Genomic DNA, 15,133 nt, shown 5'->3' on the forward strand with positions numbered 1-15,133 from the left:
TGTCCCTCCGGCCCGTCCCCAGCTCCCCCAGCTGCCCGGTAGCGTTTCGCGTGGAAAAGCCACTTTCTCCGCCCGCCGAGATGGACCCGAATGGGGGCTGCAGAGGACGCGTCCGCGGGCGGCGGCAGCAGCAGCAACAGCCGCAGCGCCGCGGTCTCTGCGATTGAGCTGGTATTTGGGCGGCTGGTGGCGGCGGGGAAGGTTGGGGGGTGGGAGGAGGCGGAGGAGGAGGCGAAGGAGGAGGAGGGAGAACCCCGTGCAACGTTGGGACTTGGCAGCTCGCCTCCCCCTGCCCAAGGATATTTAATTTGCTTCGGGAATCGCTACTTCCAGAGGGGAACTCAGGAGGGAAGGCGCGCGCGCCTGGAGGGGCAACGCAGGGACCCCTGGCCGCCGCCGCCTGCCTGTGCCGGACTCGAGCCTGGGCGGCGAGAGATGCATCTTCGCTCCTTCCCAGCCGCGGCGGCCGAGAGGAGACTTGACTCTAGGAGGATCTGGGCTGCACTGACGCCGGACGCACCGCCTCCCCCCAGGGCATGAAACGCCCGTAAACTCCGGTCGGAGCTATCTCCTTGGCGCAGCCACTGCGTCCTCCTTCGGCTGCCCCTCCCCGGCGCGGGGGGCGGCGTGGATTTCGGAGTCGGGGTTTCTGCCGCCTCCAGCCCTGTTTGCATGTGCGGGACCGCGGCGAGGAGCCTCCGTCCCCCACCCGGTTGTTTTTCCGCGCCTCCCTCTGCTCGGCGGCGGTGGCGGCGGCAGCATGGCGAGCCCTCCGGAGACCGACGGCTTCTCGGACGTGCGCAAGGTGGGCTACCTGCGCAAACCCAAGAGCATGCACAAGCGCTTCTTCGTGCTGCGGGCGGCCAGCGAGGCGGGGGGCCCGGCGCGCCTCGAGTACTACGAGAACGAGAAGAAGTGGCGGCACAAGTCGAGCGCCCCCAAACGCTCCATCCCCCTCGAGAGCTGCTTCAACATCAACAAGCGGGCGGACTCCAAGAACAAGCACCTGGTGGCCCTCTACACCCGGGACGAGCACTTTGCCATCGCGGCAGACAGCGAGGCCGAGCAGGACAGCTGGTACCAGGCCCTCCTGCAGCTGCACAACCGTGCCAAGGGCCACCACGACGGGGCCGCGGCCGCCGGGGCGGGAGGCGGCGGGGGCAGCTGCAGCGGCAGCTCGGGCCTCGGCGAGGCTGGGGAGGACTTGAGCTACGGGGACGTGCCCCCAGGACCCGCCTTCAAGGAGGTCTGGCAGGTGATCCTGAAACCCAAGGGCCTGGGTCAGACAAAGAACCTGATTGGCATCTACCGCCTCTGCCTGACGAGCAAGACCATCAGCTTCGTGAAGCTGAACTCGGAGGCGGCGGCCGTGGTGTTGCAACTGATGAACATCAGGCGCTGTGGCCACTCAGAGAACTTCTTCTTCATCGAAGTGGGCCGTTCCGCAGTGACGGGACCCGGGGAGTTCTGGATGCAGGTGGATGACTCGGTGGTGGCCCAGAACATGCACGAGACCATCCTGGAGGCCATGCGGGCTATGAGCGATGAGTTCCGCCCTCGCAGCAAGAGCCAGTCCTCGTCCAACTGCTCCAACCCCATCAGCGTCCCCCTGCGCAGGCACCACCTCAACAACCCCCCGCCCAGCCAGGTGGGGCTGACCCGCCGCTCGCGCACCGAGAGCATCACCGCCACCTCCCCGGCCAGCATGGTGGGCGGGAAGCAGGGCTCCTTCCGTGTCCGTGCCTCCAGCGACGGCGAAGGCACCATGTCCCGCCCGGCTTCAGTGGATGGCAGCCCTGTGAGTCCTAGCACCAACAGGACCCATGCCCACCGGCATCGGGGCAGCTCCCGGCTGCACCCCCCTCTCAACCACAGCCGCTCCATCCCCATGCCTTCTTCTCGCTGCTCGCCCTCCGCCACCAGCCCGGTCAGTCTGTCGTCCAGCAGCACCAGTGGCCATGGCTCCACCTCCGACTGTCTCTTCCCGCGGCGGTCCAGTGCTTCTGTGTCCGGCTCCCCCAGCGATGGCGGTTTCATCTCCTCGGATGAGTATGGCTCCAGTCCCTGCGATTTCCGAAGTTCCTTCCGCAGTGTCACCCCAGATTCCCTGGGCCACACCCCACCGGCCCGCGGTGAGGAGGAGTTGAGCAACTACATCTGCATGGGAGGCAAGGGGGCCTCCACCCTCACCGCCCCCAATGGTCACTACATTTTGCCTCGGGGTGGCAATGGTCACCGCTACATCCCCGGAGCTGGCTTGGGCACGAGCCCAGCCCTGGCTGGGGATGAAGCAGCCAGTGCTGCAGATCTGGATAATCGGTTCCGAAAGCGGACTCACTCTGCTGGCACATCCCCTACCATTTCCCACCAGAAGACCCCATCCCAGTCCTCCGTGGCTTCCATTGAGGAATATACAGAGATGATGCCTGCCTACCCACCAGGAGGTGGCAGTGGAGGCCGGCTGCCTGGCTACCGGCACTCCGCCTTCGTGCCCACCCACTCCTACCCTGAGGAGGGTCTGGAAATGCACCCTTTGGAGCGCCGGGGCCACCACCGCCCAGACACCTCCACCCTCCACACAGATGATGGCTACATGCCCATGTCCCCAGGGGTGGCCCCAGTGCCCAGCAACCGAAAGGGCAGTGGGGACTACATGCCCATGAGCCCCAAGAGCGTGTCTGCCCCACAGCAGATCATCAACCCCATCAGGCGCCATCCCCAGCGAGTGGACCCCAATGGCTACATGATGATGTCCCCAAGCGGCAGCTGCTCCCCTGACATTGGAGGTGGCTCCAGCAGCAGTAGCAGTGCTGTGCCTTCTGGGAGCAGCTATGGGAAGCTATGGACAAATGGTGTAGGGGGCCACCACTCTCATGCCCTGCCGCACCCCAAACTACCCATGGAGAGCAGTGGCAGCAAGCTCTTGTCTTGTACAGGTGACTATATGAACATGTCGCCAGTGGGGGACTCCAACACCAGCAGCCCTTCCGACTGCTACTACGGCCCTGAGGACCCCCAGCACAAGCCAGTCCTCTCCTACTACTCATTGCCAAGGTCCTTTAAGCACACCCAGCCCCCCGGGGAGCTGGAGGAGACTGCCCGGCACCAGCACCTCCGCCTTTCCTCCAGCTCTGGCCGCCTTCTCTATGCTGCAGCAGCAGAAGATTCCTCTTCCTCCACCAGCAGTGACAGCCTGGGTGGGGGGTACTGCGGGGCTAGGCCCGAGCCCGGCCTCCCGCATCATCTCCACCATCAGGTCCTGCAGCCGCATTTGCCTCGAAAGGTGGACACAGCTGCGCAGACCAACAGCCGCCTGGCTCGGCCCACGAGGCTGTCCCTGGGGGATCCCAAGGCCAGCACCTTACCTCGGGCCCGAGAGCAGCAGCAGCCACCCTTGCTGCACCTTCCGGAGCCCAAGAGCCCAGGGGAATATGTGAACATTGAATTTGGGACTGATCAGCCAGGCTACTTATCTGGCCCTGTGGCTTCCCACAGCTTGCCTTCTGTCAGGTGTCCATCCCAGCTCCAGCCAGCTCCCAGAGAGGAAGAGACTGGCACTGAAGAATACATGAACATGGACCTGGGGCCGGGCCGGAGGGCTACCTGGCAGGAGAGTGCTGGGGTCCAGCAGGGCAGAGTGGGCCCTGCACCTCCTGGGTCTGCTAGCATGTGCAGGCCTACTCGGGCAGTGCCCAGCAGCCGGGGTGACTACATGACCATGCAGATGGGTTGTCCCCGTCAGAGCTACGTGGACACCTCGCCAGTTGCCCCCATCAGCTATGCTGACATGCGGACGGGCATTGTCGTGGAGGAGGTGAGCCTTCCCGGGGCCACAGCGGCTGCTCCCTCCTCATCCTCAGCAGCCTCTGCTTCCCCCGCTGCACCTCAAGGAGCGGGGGACCTGGTGGCCTGCTCTTCCCTGCTGGGGGGCCCACAGGGACCCGGGGGTATGAGCGCCTTCACCCGAGTGAACCTCAGCCCCAACCGCAACCAGAGTGCCAAAGTGATCCGTGCGGACCCGCAAGGGTGCCGGAGGCGGCATAGCTCCGAGACCTTCTCCTCGACACCTAGTGCCACCCGGGTGGGCAATACGGTGCCCTTCGGAGCGGGGGCTGTAGTAGGGGGCAGTGGTGGTGGCAGCAGCAGCACTGAGGATGTGAAACGCCACAGCTCTGCTTCCTTTGAGAACGTGTGGCTGAGGCCTGGGGAGCTCGGGGGAGCCCCCAAGGAGCTGGCCCAAGTGTGCGGGGCTGCTGGGGGTTTGGAGAACGGTCTTAACTACATAGACCTGGATTTGGTCAAGGACTTCAAACAGCGCCCTCAGGAGCGCCCCCCTCAACAGCAGCCTCCCCCACCCCCGCCCCCTCATCAGCCTCTGGGCAGCAGTGGGAGCAGCTCCACCAGCCGCTCTAGCGAGGATTTAAGCGCCTATGCCAGCATCAGTTTCCAGAAGCAGCCAGAGGACCTCCAGTAGCTCAACTGGACATCACAGCAGGTGCGTTTCATGGTGGCAAAGTCAGAAGACAAAACTGCTTTTAACCTTGTGCTCCAATTCTCTTCCTCTTTGCCTCCGCCTCTTCCCTCTCCTTCCCACTGCTTCCTTAGGGAGTGCACTTACAGGAGGGGAGGTCAGGGCACACGAGATGCCCACCCCACAATGACACCTGGCCGGTAGTCAAACAGACCTGCAGGAGCAGCCATACAGGAGGGCTCTTTCATTTGAGACTCCCAAGTCTCAAATACTTGCTGAAGCACTTGCTGTAGCATTTCCAAAACATATTTTCTAATACCAGTTCTGAGGTTCGTGAAGTTCAATATAAAAACCTTGATCTCTTTACTGAAGTTTTCGTTTGACTATATTTAGGTCAGTCCCTGGAAGAGACAATTCTATGAAAATATTTGTTAACACAGGGGCTACTCCCTTCATTTAAGTTAGTTCCTCGGAACTCTTAAAGGTGATCTTATCAAGTTGCTCTGTGTACTTTAGTTCTGTGATTTCACAATACCAAGGCAATATAAATAGCAGTGGGAAACATCAATTTTTATTCCTGCTGCCCTAAAAAGATTCAGGAGTAAGAGCTTGTTTAGGTTTACATGTTTAGAGAGAAATACCTGTCTATCTATGGCTCTCTTTAGAAAGTAATTATGGGTGACATTTTCTTTTTGTTCCTGAGCCAGGATTTGTGAAATATTATTCACACACTGACCCACCACCTCACAGGCTGCCATGGCAGCTCCTATACAGAATATGCAGGGTAGTCTGCATGCGTCTGGGACCCATTATTAGTTAGGAGTTATGGAAATTCATCTCAGCGGTTCTGCCTTACAGTTGTCTGTTCTCACAAAGGCCTGCACGGAGACACCACACAGATCATTTGGGGGCTACCATACATCTTCTGTGAAATTACTTAACTTTCTTATGTTGAAAAGGAGTATTGAGGCAGGGAAATCGAGAGGTTTTGTTTTATTTTGCATTGAACATAAAGGCTAAACCTTGTACTCTTGACTTTAGGATATTTATTGTTTGTCTTTGGGTTCTAGAGTGGACGCCTCGGTGAACGTTGAAAGTTGGCTTTTGGTCTTCTGTGGCTAAGGCTGTATTGAAAATGAAAAACATTTGTAATAGGAAATTAGCCTGCCCTTGGTTCTCTGGAGCCTGTTTTCTGGTGGTCATAATTGTGGGAAGAAGAGAGGAGTATAGTTTGCAAATAATGTGATGAGTTGGCAATGCAGAAGTTTCCAGCATTTGGGAACACTTTATTCTGACAAACTGATTATCTTGTGATAGTATTTTTATATATGCTTCACAGAATGAGTTTTTAAAAGCATTATTCTTCTTAATGTGTGTCTGTTCATAAGGAATTAATTTGTGCATGGGGTTTCTATTGATAGGTATTTGTTTATTATGTGGTCACAGTCTCATTGATTCTAAGTTTCTAATATTTGACCCATATCATTATTTTTCAGAACAAGCTATAAGTATATGAACATTCAAACTAAGATTTTAGGTGATATGATATAAAAAGCATTTATTTGATCAGTATTCAACGTTGATTTTCATGATTCATGAGGAGATATTTAATGTCTATCAATGTCACAGTAAAAATTTTGATTACTTCAAATAATGCTTTTGGGAATCTGAATCCTTCTAACACTTTAACCATTTGTGTTGCAAAGTGTTTCATTTATAAAGTCATGAGCATTTGAAGGAAAAAAACCCAGCAGAACTGAAATTTTGATTTTATAGGATATGAAAGAAGAGGTTAAGAAACAGTAAATTTTCTTCATCTTTCTTAATTTAAACAGGTTTGTTTTTATAGAGTAGAATAAATAATATTTGTTCTGAAGGAAATTGAGGACCAAATAGAGTTTTTGTTTTTAAAAAGACCTTGAAAATAAATCTTCCTTATGTGGAGGATACATAAAAAACCAACCAACCAAAAAATCAATCTTCTATTCTTAGCTTTCTTAGGGAAAATATAATATTCTGAAATAATCATATAATCGTGCCCCTAATAATCTTGGAGTAGCAGTAGACCACGCTTTGACAGCACCATGCCAGAAAAATTCTACAATGTGTATTTGTTGGATGTAAATGGAGAGATGTGTGTGTGTGTGTGTGTGTGTGTGTGTGTTTTAAGTGAGGCACTAAATGCTGCTTGGCACGTTTACATTCCTGAATTCTGCTTGCTTGCCTTTGCTCTGTTGAGTTGAAAGTTGTAATTTGATAGTCAATTACCAACTGAAACAAAAAGAAATCAACCCTCTCCATGGCAAACAACTTTTCCTAGGAATGTGTATGTTAGTTTGTGAAAACATTGTTTTCCTAACTTCCTCACCAATTACTACTTTTGCCTCTCTTTCCCGTGTCTCAGGTAAAACCTGAAACAGGAAAGGGAATGAGGTGCTATGAGGGGTGTGCTCTTTTTCTCACCCCTCATTTCCAGCATCTGCCCTGGTTTTGTAGTTTTCACTGTCTCTTACAGAACATTTGGGAGGTGTGGAGCTCAGGTGCTCAGGACTGTTGGTTGCCCTTGTGCTTCACCTCCTGTCTAACCACCTTTTCTGTTTCTCTTCTCTTGTCAGTCTGTCTCTCCCCTAACTTAGTTCTGACTCTCTGGATTGTTTTCCAGAATGCCCCCTCTCCCATTCCCTTTGTTGCCCACCTCTTCTTTCATGTTCCTGGCATTGTCTCTTTTTGCTCCATTTCAGAATTTCGCAGTACTTATGGCCTACTCTCTGTAGAGAGTAAATTGAAAGCCCAAGGAGGAGGGCAGAAAGGACACAGAAGCCTGGCTACCTTTGACCAGCATTTACCTCAGATTTGTTTTTTAGTTTTGAAACTGCAGCTGGGCGCTTAGAGCACCCTTTGGCAAAGACAGAGACCCGAGCCATTCCTTTTAGGTTCCATTTTTTCTTTTTTTTTGGCATTTTGTTACGTCTTCCTAAAAAAAATAAAAGGGCCGTTTCTCTTCCTTTCATTCTATTTCCTTGTGATTTCAAGGATTCAGTACCTCCAGGACTAACTCCCACCCCTCCCTCCCTCCCTCCTTCCCTCCCTCTCGCTCCTTCCCTTCCCCTCCCTGTGTGGCCTTTTTGTCTGGCACAGACCCCCTCGGCTCTGGCACTTGCCCGTTTCCCGGGTCACCTCCGCTTCCTGCATTCCTCCCTATTTATTTGGCACTTGGCTCCCCCTCCCTCCTCCTAGCCCCCTTTGGCGAGGTAGGGGAATCTGCAGCGAGGCTGAGGCTCAGCCCTCAGAGGTCTCCCACCCCGCCCATCTCCGATCGCCCAGGGGCACCGGGGTCGTTGGGGCCCCTTCCCGGGCCGCTGGTCGGGGATGGGGGGCGAGCCTGGCCCCCGGGGCAGTGCTGTGCCGAGACTGGCTCTGAGCGGGCGGGGCGGGCGGGCGCTGATTGGCCCCTGCTACAGCCAATCAGCGCGACTTGCTGCGAGCTGCGGTGGGCGCGGGGCGGGGCCTGGGGAGGGGCCTCGGGCGGGGGCGGCTGGGCCGGGGGGCCTGGGCGCCCTCCGGCCTGGGTCCGAGTCGGTGGTGGCGGCGGGCCAGGCGTCCCGGAAGGCCTTCGCCCACCCCTCTCCCTCCACCCCTTCCCCTTAGAGCCGCAGAACTGAGCCAAATATGCGCCCCTCCCACCCCCCTCCAGAGGATGTTATGCACTCAGCCTTATTCGTGCATCTAGACCAGAATCCTAAGAATGAGAAAGTCCAACCAGCCCACTGACAGAGGCCGGAAATACACACTTCCTCTTATTTTAATTGAGAAAAATCCAGGCCGTGACCATGTGACGTGCCCCATTTTGTTTCCCTCTTCTCTTTACTACGGTTTACTACGACGCCGCGTTCCTTCATCTTCCTGTCTTGAAATCCGCGAGCTGGAGGGAGCTTCAGCACGTGGTTGTAGGATTGGTTGGGTTGGCTCAAGATTCTTATATTTACATGTCTTGCTAATCGGAGGGAGGAGGGGGAAAAAAAAACGAGGAAGGAAATACAAGTGCTGTGGCTGGCACTGTTTGGGGATCATTCGGAAAAAAACTCATTTGGCTTGAAATCGCATTAGGGTCAACGTTGTATTGAACGCCTGCAGTTTGCAAAGCAGAGAGCAGGAAAGATCAACAGAAACTGACCCTTCTAGGCCCAAGGGAGCTCAGAGTGAAATGAAAACGTCTGATAGAGCTTGCAAATCGTGAGAATCTAGAGATTCGTTGCAAGAGCTTGAGTAGGGTTCCTCACTGAGGTTGGAGGAAATGCTGTTTTAAGCTCTCAAAAACAGATTAGTTTTTTGACCAGTGACTTCTCATCAGGGCAGGCTGGGCGAACTGCTGGATTTGTGTTGTGCTCCCTCGCATAACCAAAATGATGTGAGATGTATTACTAAATGGGATGGAAATTTTGTTCAGATTTGTCTTTTCTAAAATAAAGAAGGAAAATAAGAAAGAGAAATACCATAGAAGTATTTTGTTTTCCCTCCATCCCCCTATCCCTCTCACATAAGCATTTCTTACCAGCCAGCATCCCTGTGGCATCACTGAACCATAAGCTGGAAGGATTTAGGTGTCTATTGAAACATCATAGATGAAAATGTAAAGAAGGTCTGCCCCGTGTAAATGCTATGCCCCAGTACTGCTTCTTAGCAGCGGGAGAGAGTTTCTCTCTTGTTCCAGAAAACTTTGAGCATCTGACAATCTTCTTAATTTCTGCTGTTGTTTAAGAAGCTTTTTATGTTAAAAAATAAATCCATAAAAAATTCCATATATTGTAGTCATTTATCAGATTGTTCCCCAAATAAATACTATCTCTAATATTGCCTTATAGTAAGAGACTTGGAATCCAAAAGGTCATGCTCCCTCACTCCCTTTTTTTTTTTTTGGTTTATCAAAATTCCTGGAAAACTGCTCTATGCTATCTTGAATGATGCAATGGAAATAGCAGCTCCTGGGAGCCAGCCATCTTGAGTGGTAACACAGCCTGTGCCCTTCGCTAGTTGAGTGACCTTGGGCAAGTCACTTAATTTTTCTGGAACCTATTTGCTAATCAGTAACTTGAGAGTTTTGTTCTAAATTATTCTAACCTCCTTTGCAGCTCTAAACATAGGAATATTTTGGAGAAAATGACTGATGTGCTTTAATGGGTCAGTTGTAATGAGGACTGTTTGTGAAGAAGCTGTTGATGGGGTCATAATGAAGTGCATTAGAATATTCTGTTCTGTCCTGTTCTAGCTTTTGGATCACTCTTCATGGTTTGATTCAGGATTGATTTTTAACCTTTCTTGTTTAGAGAAGGCATTTTCAGGTTTTAACAGACCTTAGGACAAACCCTTCTGACTGCAGTCTAAGTTTTCAGAACTTTCTCTAGACTGGATTAGGCTCCTCCTTTTTTTAAAAAAAATAAAATGTATGTGGGAATGCAGGTCACCTGCTAGTTCCTGCATCCTAAAGTCAGCTGTTGGAAGCATCCCACCCTACTCTACCCCACAGTGCAGGTCAAGTTTTAACCAATTCATGTCTGTGACATTATTCTGTTTATTCTGTTGGAAATGACCCCTTCTTGCATGAATGGTCTGTTTGTGGATAATGTTTCTCATTTGTATCATCAGAATCCTTCAGTGAGGTATCCACTTGAGTGAATGGAAAGGAAATCTGAGAGGCCAATTGGGGACTATCGGAAGTCTTCCACAATTTTTTGTTTAGTTTTGCTTTTCTCTGTTAGGTGTGTGAAAAAGCTCAATATTTCTCTTGCCAGCAAAATGAGTGTTGTCAGGCTTTTTTGTGCTGTAGGATTTTGATTGGTTAGTTGAGCTGTACACTGCTTTGCTGACCCAGTGTTACGCTGGCTGCCAGGTTGCCAATGTATTCAGAAGTTCCGACCCTTTGGTCACCTCCATGTGGATTTCATAAATCATTAGAATAGTCTATTGACTCTTTCATTCAGAACTCCATTGACTTACTCTTTTCCAATCTCCTGCCATAATCAGATATATTCCTTAGCTGTATAGTATATAAATGGTTTCTTTTATTTTGGTGGGTTGGTAATTTTAGGATAATGGAACACTTCACGATTCTAAAGTTTTGTTTTGCTTTGTATTAAAGCAAATATTTCCTCATGTTTCAGAGTTAGTGGAAATTGTATTCAAGGAAAACAGCTTCTTGTGAATTCAGTTTGAAGTCAGTTTCACACTAAGTGTTCTGTAACTTTTATTCATACTAATACTTTTTTGTATTTAAAATAATAGATACTTTCTCTACCACATTTATAGTTATGTAATTAATTTATTATTTTATTACTTTATGAGTCCCTAGCTATGTGGCATACTTTAAAAGCTCTTTTTAAAACGTTACTGAAGCATGTTGAGAAGTTGTAATCACATTGAATTTTAATTTAACAGAATGACATTTTAATATTAGTACGGTATAATAGTAGACTAATTTCAAGCTAATATGAAATAGTTGTAAAAAAAAGTCATTGTAAAGCTTTTTAAAATGATAGGCTAGTAAATATCATCTGTTGGCTTCTATTCTTGTCTGACATTGTGGAAATGGTAGTCTCTCTTCCATTCTTAATTCACAGAAAATGGGAGAAGATGGATTAGATAAATATAAGCTACTGTCATCTACAGGAAAAGGAACATTCTCCATTTTAATATTCTTGCTGCAGGCTCTGCTATAATCTATTTGTTAAAATAAATTTGGTGGGATAAATGTTATTTGTGCTTCTTCAATGAGTCAGTGATCTTTGAATAATAGAGCTTTTAAAAATGATGTGTTTATGTTGAAAAGGCTGCTTTTCTGTTTCATCCCCCTTTCTGTGTTGTCCTTAGTGATGGCAGTAGGATGGAATATATGGGTCAGACTATAATTTTAATTGTCTCTATCTTCAAGCAGAGAGGAGATTTTGTGATTTTATTCCCCTACCCTGAATGTTTTATTGAGTAAGCTCAGTTGCATTCATTGTTTTCCTTTTGTAATTTCATGTGTTTTTCTTCTCTGTGTCACACTCTCAGCCATCAACCCCTGGCCTAGTGAGAGCCAAACCGATATACATTGGATGCTAATTGGTTGGGCTGAAGATGCCAGTGAAACCCAAGTTGTAATAAGGAAAAACACTTTGATAAACCCCCCTGCCACCCTTTTTTCTGTTGACCAAAAAATACTTTGATGTGAGTTCTCTTATCCTCTCTGACATATTTAGGTCATGTTGCTGAACAGTATCACTTAATCTTGAGAAGTTGATATAGTTGTATTATGTTGGTTGAAATGATCAGAGAGGCATTCTGTTTTTCCTTCAAATATATGTAGTGTGGCAAACAAACTATATTTTGCACAGAGAGTTGTGATTCTTACTTTTAGGAAAGTTATGATTTAAATGAGACAGGCAAAATTAAAAAAAAAAGACATTTACAAAAATATAGCACTTGAAGTTCTCTGAAATAGTAATTACTATGTCTTCAACTATTATTCATCTGATATTTTTCAATGAACATTTCCTTGTTCATTTTAAAATTATTTGAAGGGCTCTCTAGGATACAAAAAATAGTCATACTTACCCTTGAATTTTAGGGATTGTCAGAAGAGCTTTAGCATCTCCAGTGCAGTATTGGAGGCCACCCACCTCTCAACCCCAACATAAATGATCTGCTCTTGACCAGACACACCCCAAACCACAATTTCTTGTTGATCTTCTCTCCCTCCTTTGCCTTAGTAAATACCATTGAGCACCTACTGTGTTCCAAAAAGCACATAGTTTGTTGAAAGAAGATAGAGGTGGATACATGGAAACGGAGGAAAACTGGAAGCTAGAGGAGTTCATCCAAGTAATTACCAAATTTCTATGGCACCACTTATCTGGGGAAGACATCAAAATTCAGATCATGCAATCCATGAAAGTCAGCCTTTTTCACATACTTACAGGGCAAAAGTGCCCATCTAAAAGTTTTGTGTTTTTCTTAATGATTCTAACCATGGCTTCCTGCCTCACAGTTGCACCATCATACTTCGGTAGTTTATAAGGCTGTGGGGACGCTATTTGGAAGAGCGGTGCATTTTTGGATATTCAGCTAGCAAACATAATATTGGCAAGAAGCAAAGAAAAATATGTCTTTGGATCTTTCATCCAAAGCAGCCAGGAGAGGGTCCAGGTGATAAATGAACAGAAGTTTAATGAGTACTTGTTATGGGTTGGTCAGCGTTAGGAAACACCAGGTAAAGGTGTGGGAGCTGCAAAAGGCGTTGTATAATGTTTTATTTTGGTCTTAGAAGCGCTATTATTCGAGGACTTTTTTTTCCCTTTGGGTAAGTGGTTTTCATGTTTAGTGGTGAGAGCCTCTAACCCTCTGACCTCTGGTTCCTGTGCTTGCTCCTGGGTGGATGTATAATCTCCTTTGAGATTTTGACATTGCTCTCAAATTCGTGCACTCTCTCTCTGTTTTGTTGATGTGCAGTCATATTTTTTTTAAAGTTTATAGTAGTTTCTTATAGAAACATATAAAAATGAATTTTTTTCAGACCCTAAGTTTTATGACCACTTGCTGGGTCTATTCACACTATTTTTTTTCTTTAATTTTTTGGTATAGGCAATGCATGCACTTGTTATAAGTTTCAAGTGGTTTAAAAGAATTTTAAAAAAGTACAGAGTGAAAAGCAAGGCCCCCTCCCTCTCTTGTTTCCCAGCTTTTCTTCTCATAGGCCACCATCAATGCTGGGTTTTTGCTTATCTTTCCAGAGGTGAATTGCTTGTAAATTTTGAAGCTTAGTAATAGAAAGTTGGTTAAATGCCCAACTGCTCAAAGTCTTCCATGGAAGAACATGCTCATATCCTAAATGTCCGCACTAAAGGAACACAGCAGACAATATCTTCTCTTACAATAGACTCACTGCTTTTTTTGCTAAAGGGAAAAAGAAAAGTACTCCTTACTTTCCATGCCTTTTTGGAATCCTCAGGTTAAAAAAAGTATATAACCCAGTGAAAGAGGAAAAGCAATAGTTAAGAATGATCTACTTTTCTAACGTGGAAGCATTTGTGGAAATGGATTAAGTAGGGAAAGGTGGCTGAGTTTTCAAATACTACCATTTTTCATCTTATGACGTTATTTACTTCCCCTGTTCACTGTCATGGTAGTCCTCAGGCATCCCCACCCCCTCCCAGACTCAGTGAATAACTAGTTCTTAATATAGTGTAGTAGGATTAAGTATAAAGGTTAAAGATCCTTTTGAAGACTTTCTGGACACCAAGGTCTCATAGGTTTGAGAGTTGAGAAGAATGAATGCTTTTAATTAGAATAGTCTTTCACTGTTTCAGATTCTGGGAGCAGTTCATTTTAGACATAGAATTGCATACAAATAATATATAAATTCCTTTACACTAGTGATTTCCTCCAAAGTATTAATAAAACTTTAGAGAAAATGAGTGGAATTTAGAGAATCTGTTGTGTCTTCTAAGGAAGATACGTGTGTTAGTGAGATAATTTCTAGAACCAAAGAGGAACACTCTAATGGTTAAAAACATTTGTGACTGTTGACCTGGTGTTCTTGCTGATTGTGGTCCAGGTAGAATGGGACGAGAATGGGGTAGCTCTTGTTACAAAGTGGGAACTTTCAAGAATGTGATAACAGATAACATTGAACTCAGAATTATCAGCATGTTATCATTTTTGGTGTCTTGTCAATAAGAGAATGCTAAAAGCAATAATTCAGTTTTCTTCTAGCTCATCTAGAGTAAGGAGAAATGAAATTCATCAACATGAAGGATCTTTTTAAAAAGCTGTTAAACAGGTTAATATATGAAGCTATCTGGTTTCTTAGGTGTATGCGTTGTTCAGCTTTGATGTGTAACAAACCACTCCAAAACTGGTTGCCTTAAAACATCAGTCTTTTGTTCGATCACAATTCTGTGGGTTGGTGATTCGGGCTGGGTTCAGCTGGGCAGTTCTGCTTGTTTCCCCTGGGTGAGCTCATGGGTGAGTGGCTGGAGGGTCGCCTGGGTGTGGCTGGTCTAGGATGGCTTCCCTCACTTGTCTGGTAGATTATGCTCACTGTCAGTTATTGATTGCTATTGACTGAGCCACGTGTCCTCTGCAGGCTAACTTGAACTTCACATGGTACTGGTTGAGTTCCCAGCAGTCAGAGAGGGCAAGCATGCATAAGTACTTCTTGTGCCTCTGCTTACATCACATTCGCTTACTATCCCATCACCCAAAGCAAGTCACAAAGCCATGCCCAGTTTTAAGGGGTAGAAAAATAGATACTACTTCTTGATAGGAGAAGCCATATTTTCTGATTTATACAGTATATAAGTGTGTTTATAAGTATAGTTACTTATGTCATCAACAATCATTTATCAGTTGCATGTTGAACACTTAGAATAAAACTATTCTTAGATGTTTATAATGAATATTCCTAGCTTTGGGTGAAATATCAGTGATTTCCCTCATCTTAGGGTGGTATCACTTTTATCCTCTTTTCTTTGAAAAACCTGAAAGTTTCTGTTCCCTCAATAAATCTGTATTAAGTTCATACTGCAAGCCAGGCACTGGTGACTGAAATAGTCATGCCCCTCTCCTGGTAGTGCTTATAGGAGGCAGAAAACAGAGAAATAAACAAAGAATTGTGCTCCTGCAAAA

General features: G+C 47.5%; 1 protein-coding gene across 1 annotated transcript in view; it reads left to right on the forward strand.

Annotated features, from left to right (window-relative positions):
• The first annotated feature begins 638 nt into the window (after positions 1 to 638).
• IRS1 (insulin receptor substrate 1) overlaps positions 639 to 15,133 on the forward strand; it is a 58,779-nt gene continuing 44,284 nt past the window's right edge. The window contains exon 1 of the mRNA XM_004427639.3: positions 639 to 4,495. Coding sequence (XP_004427696.1) covers positions 761 to 4,474 — 3,714 coding nt within the window. The 5' untranslated portion in view covers positions 639 to 760 and the 3' untranslated portion in view covers positions 4,475 to 4,495. The remainder of the gene's footprint in view (positions 4,496 to 15,133) is intronic.

The sequence above is a fragment of the Ceratotherium simum genome, chromosome 37 (genome assembly GCF_057802395.1).
Source record: "Ceratotherium simum simum isolate JZ-2026a chromosome 37, ASM5780239v1, whole genome shotgun sequence".
NCBI lineage: Eukaryota > Metazoa > Chordata > Mammalia > Perissodactyla > Rhinocerotidae > Ceratotherium > Ceratotherium simum.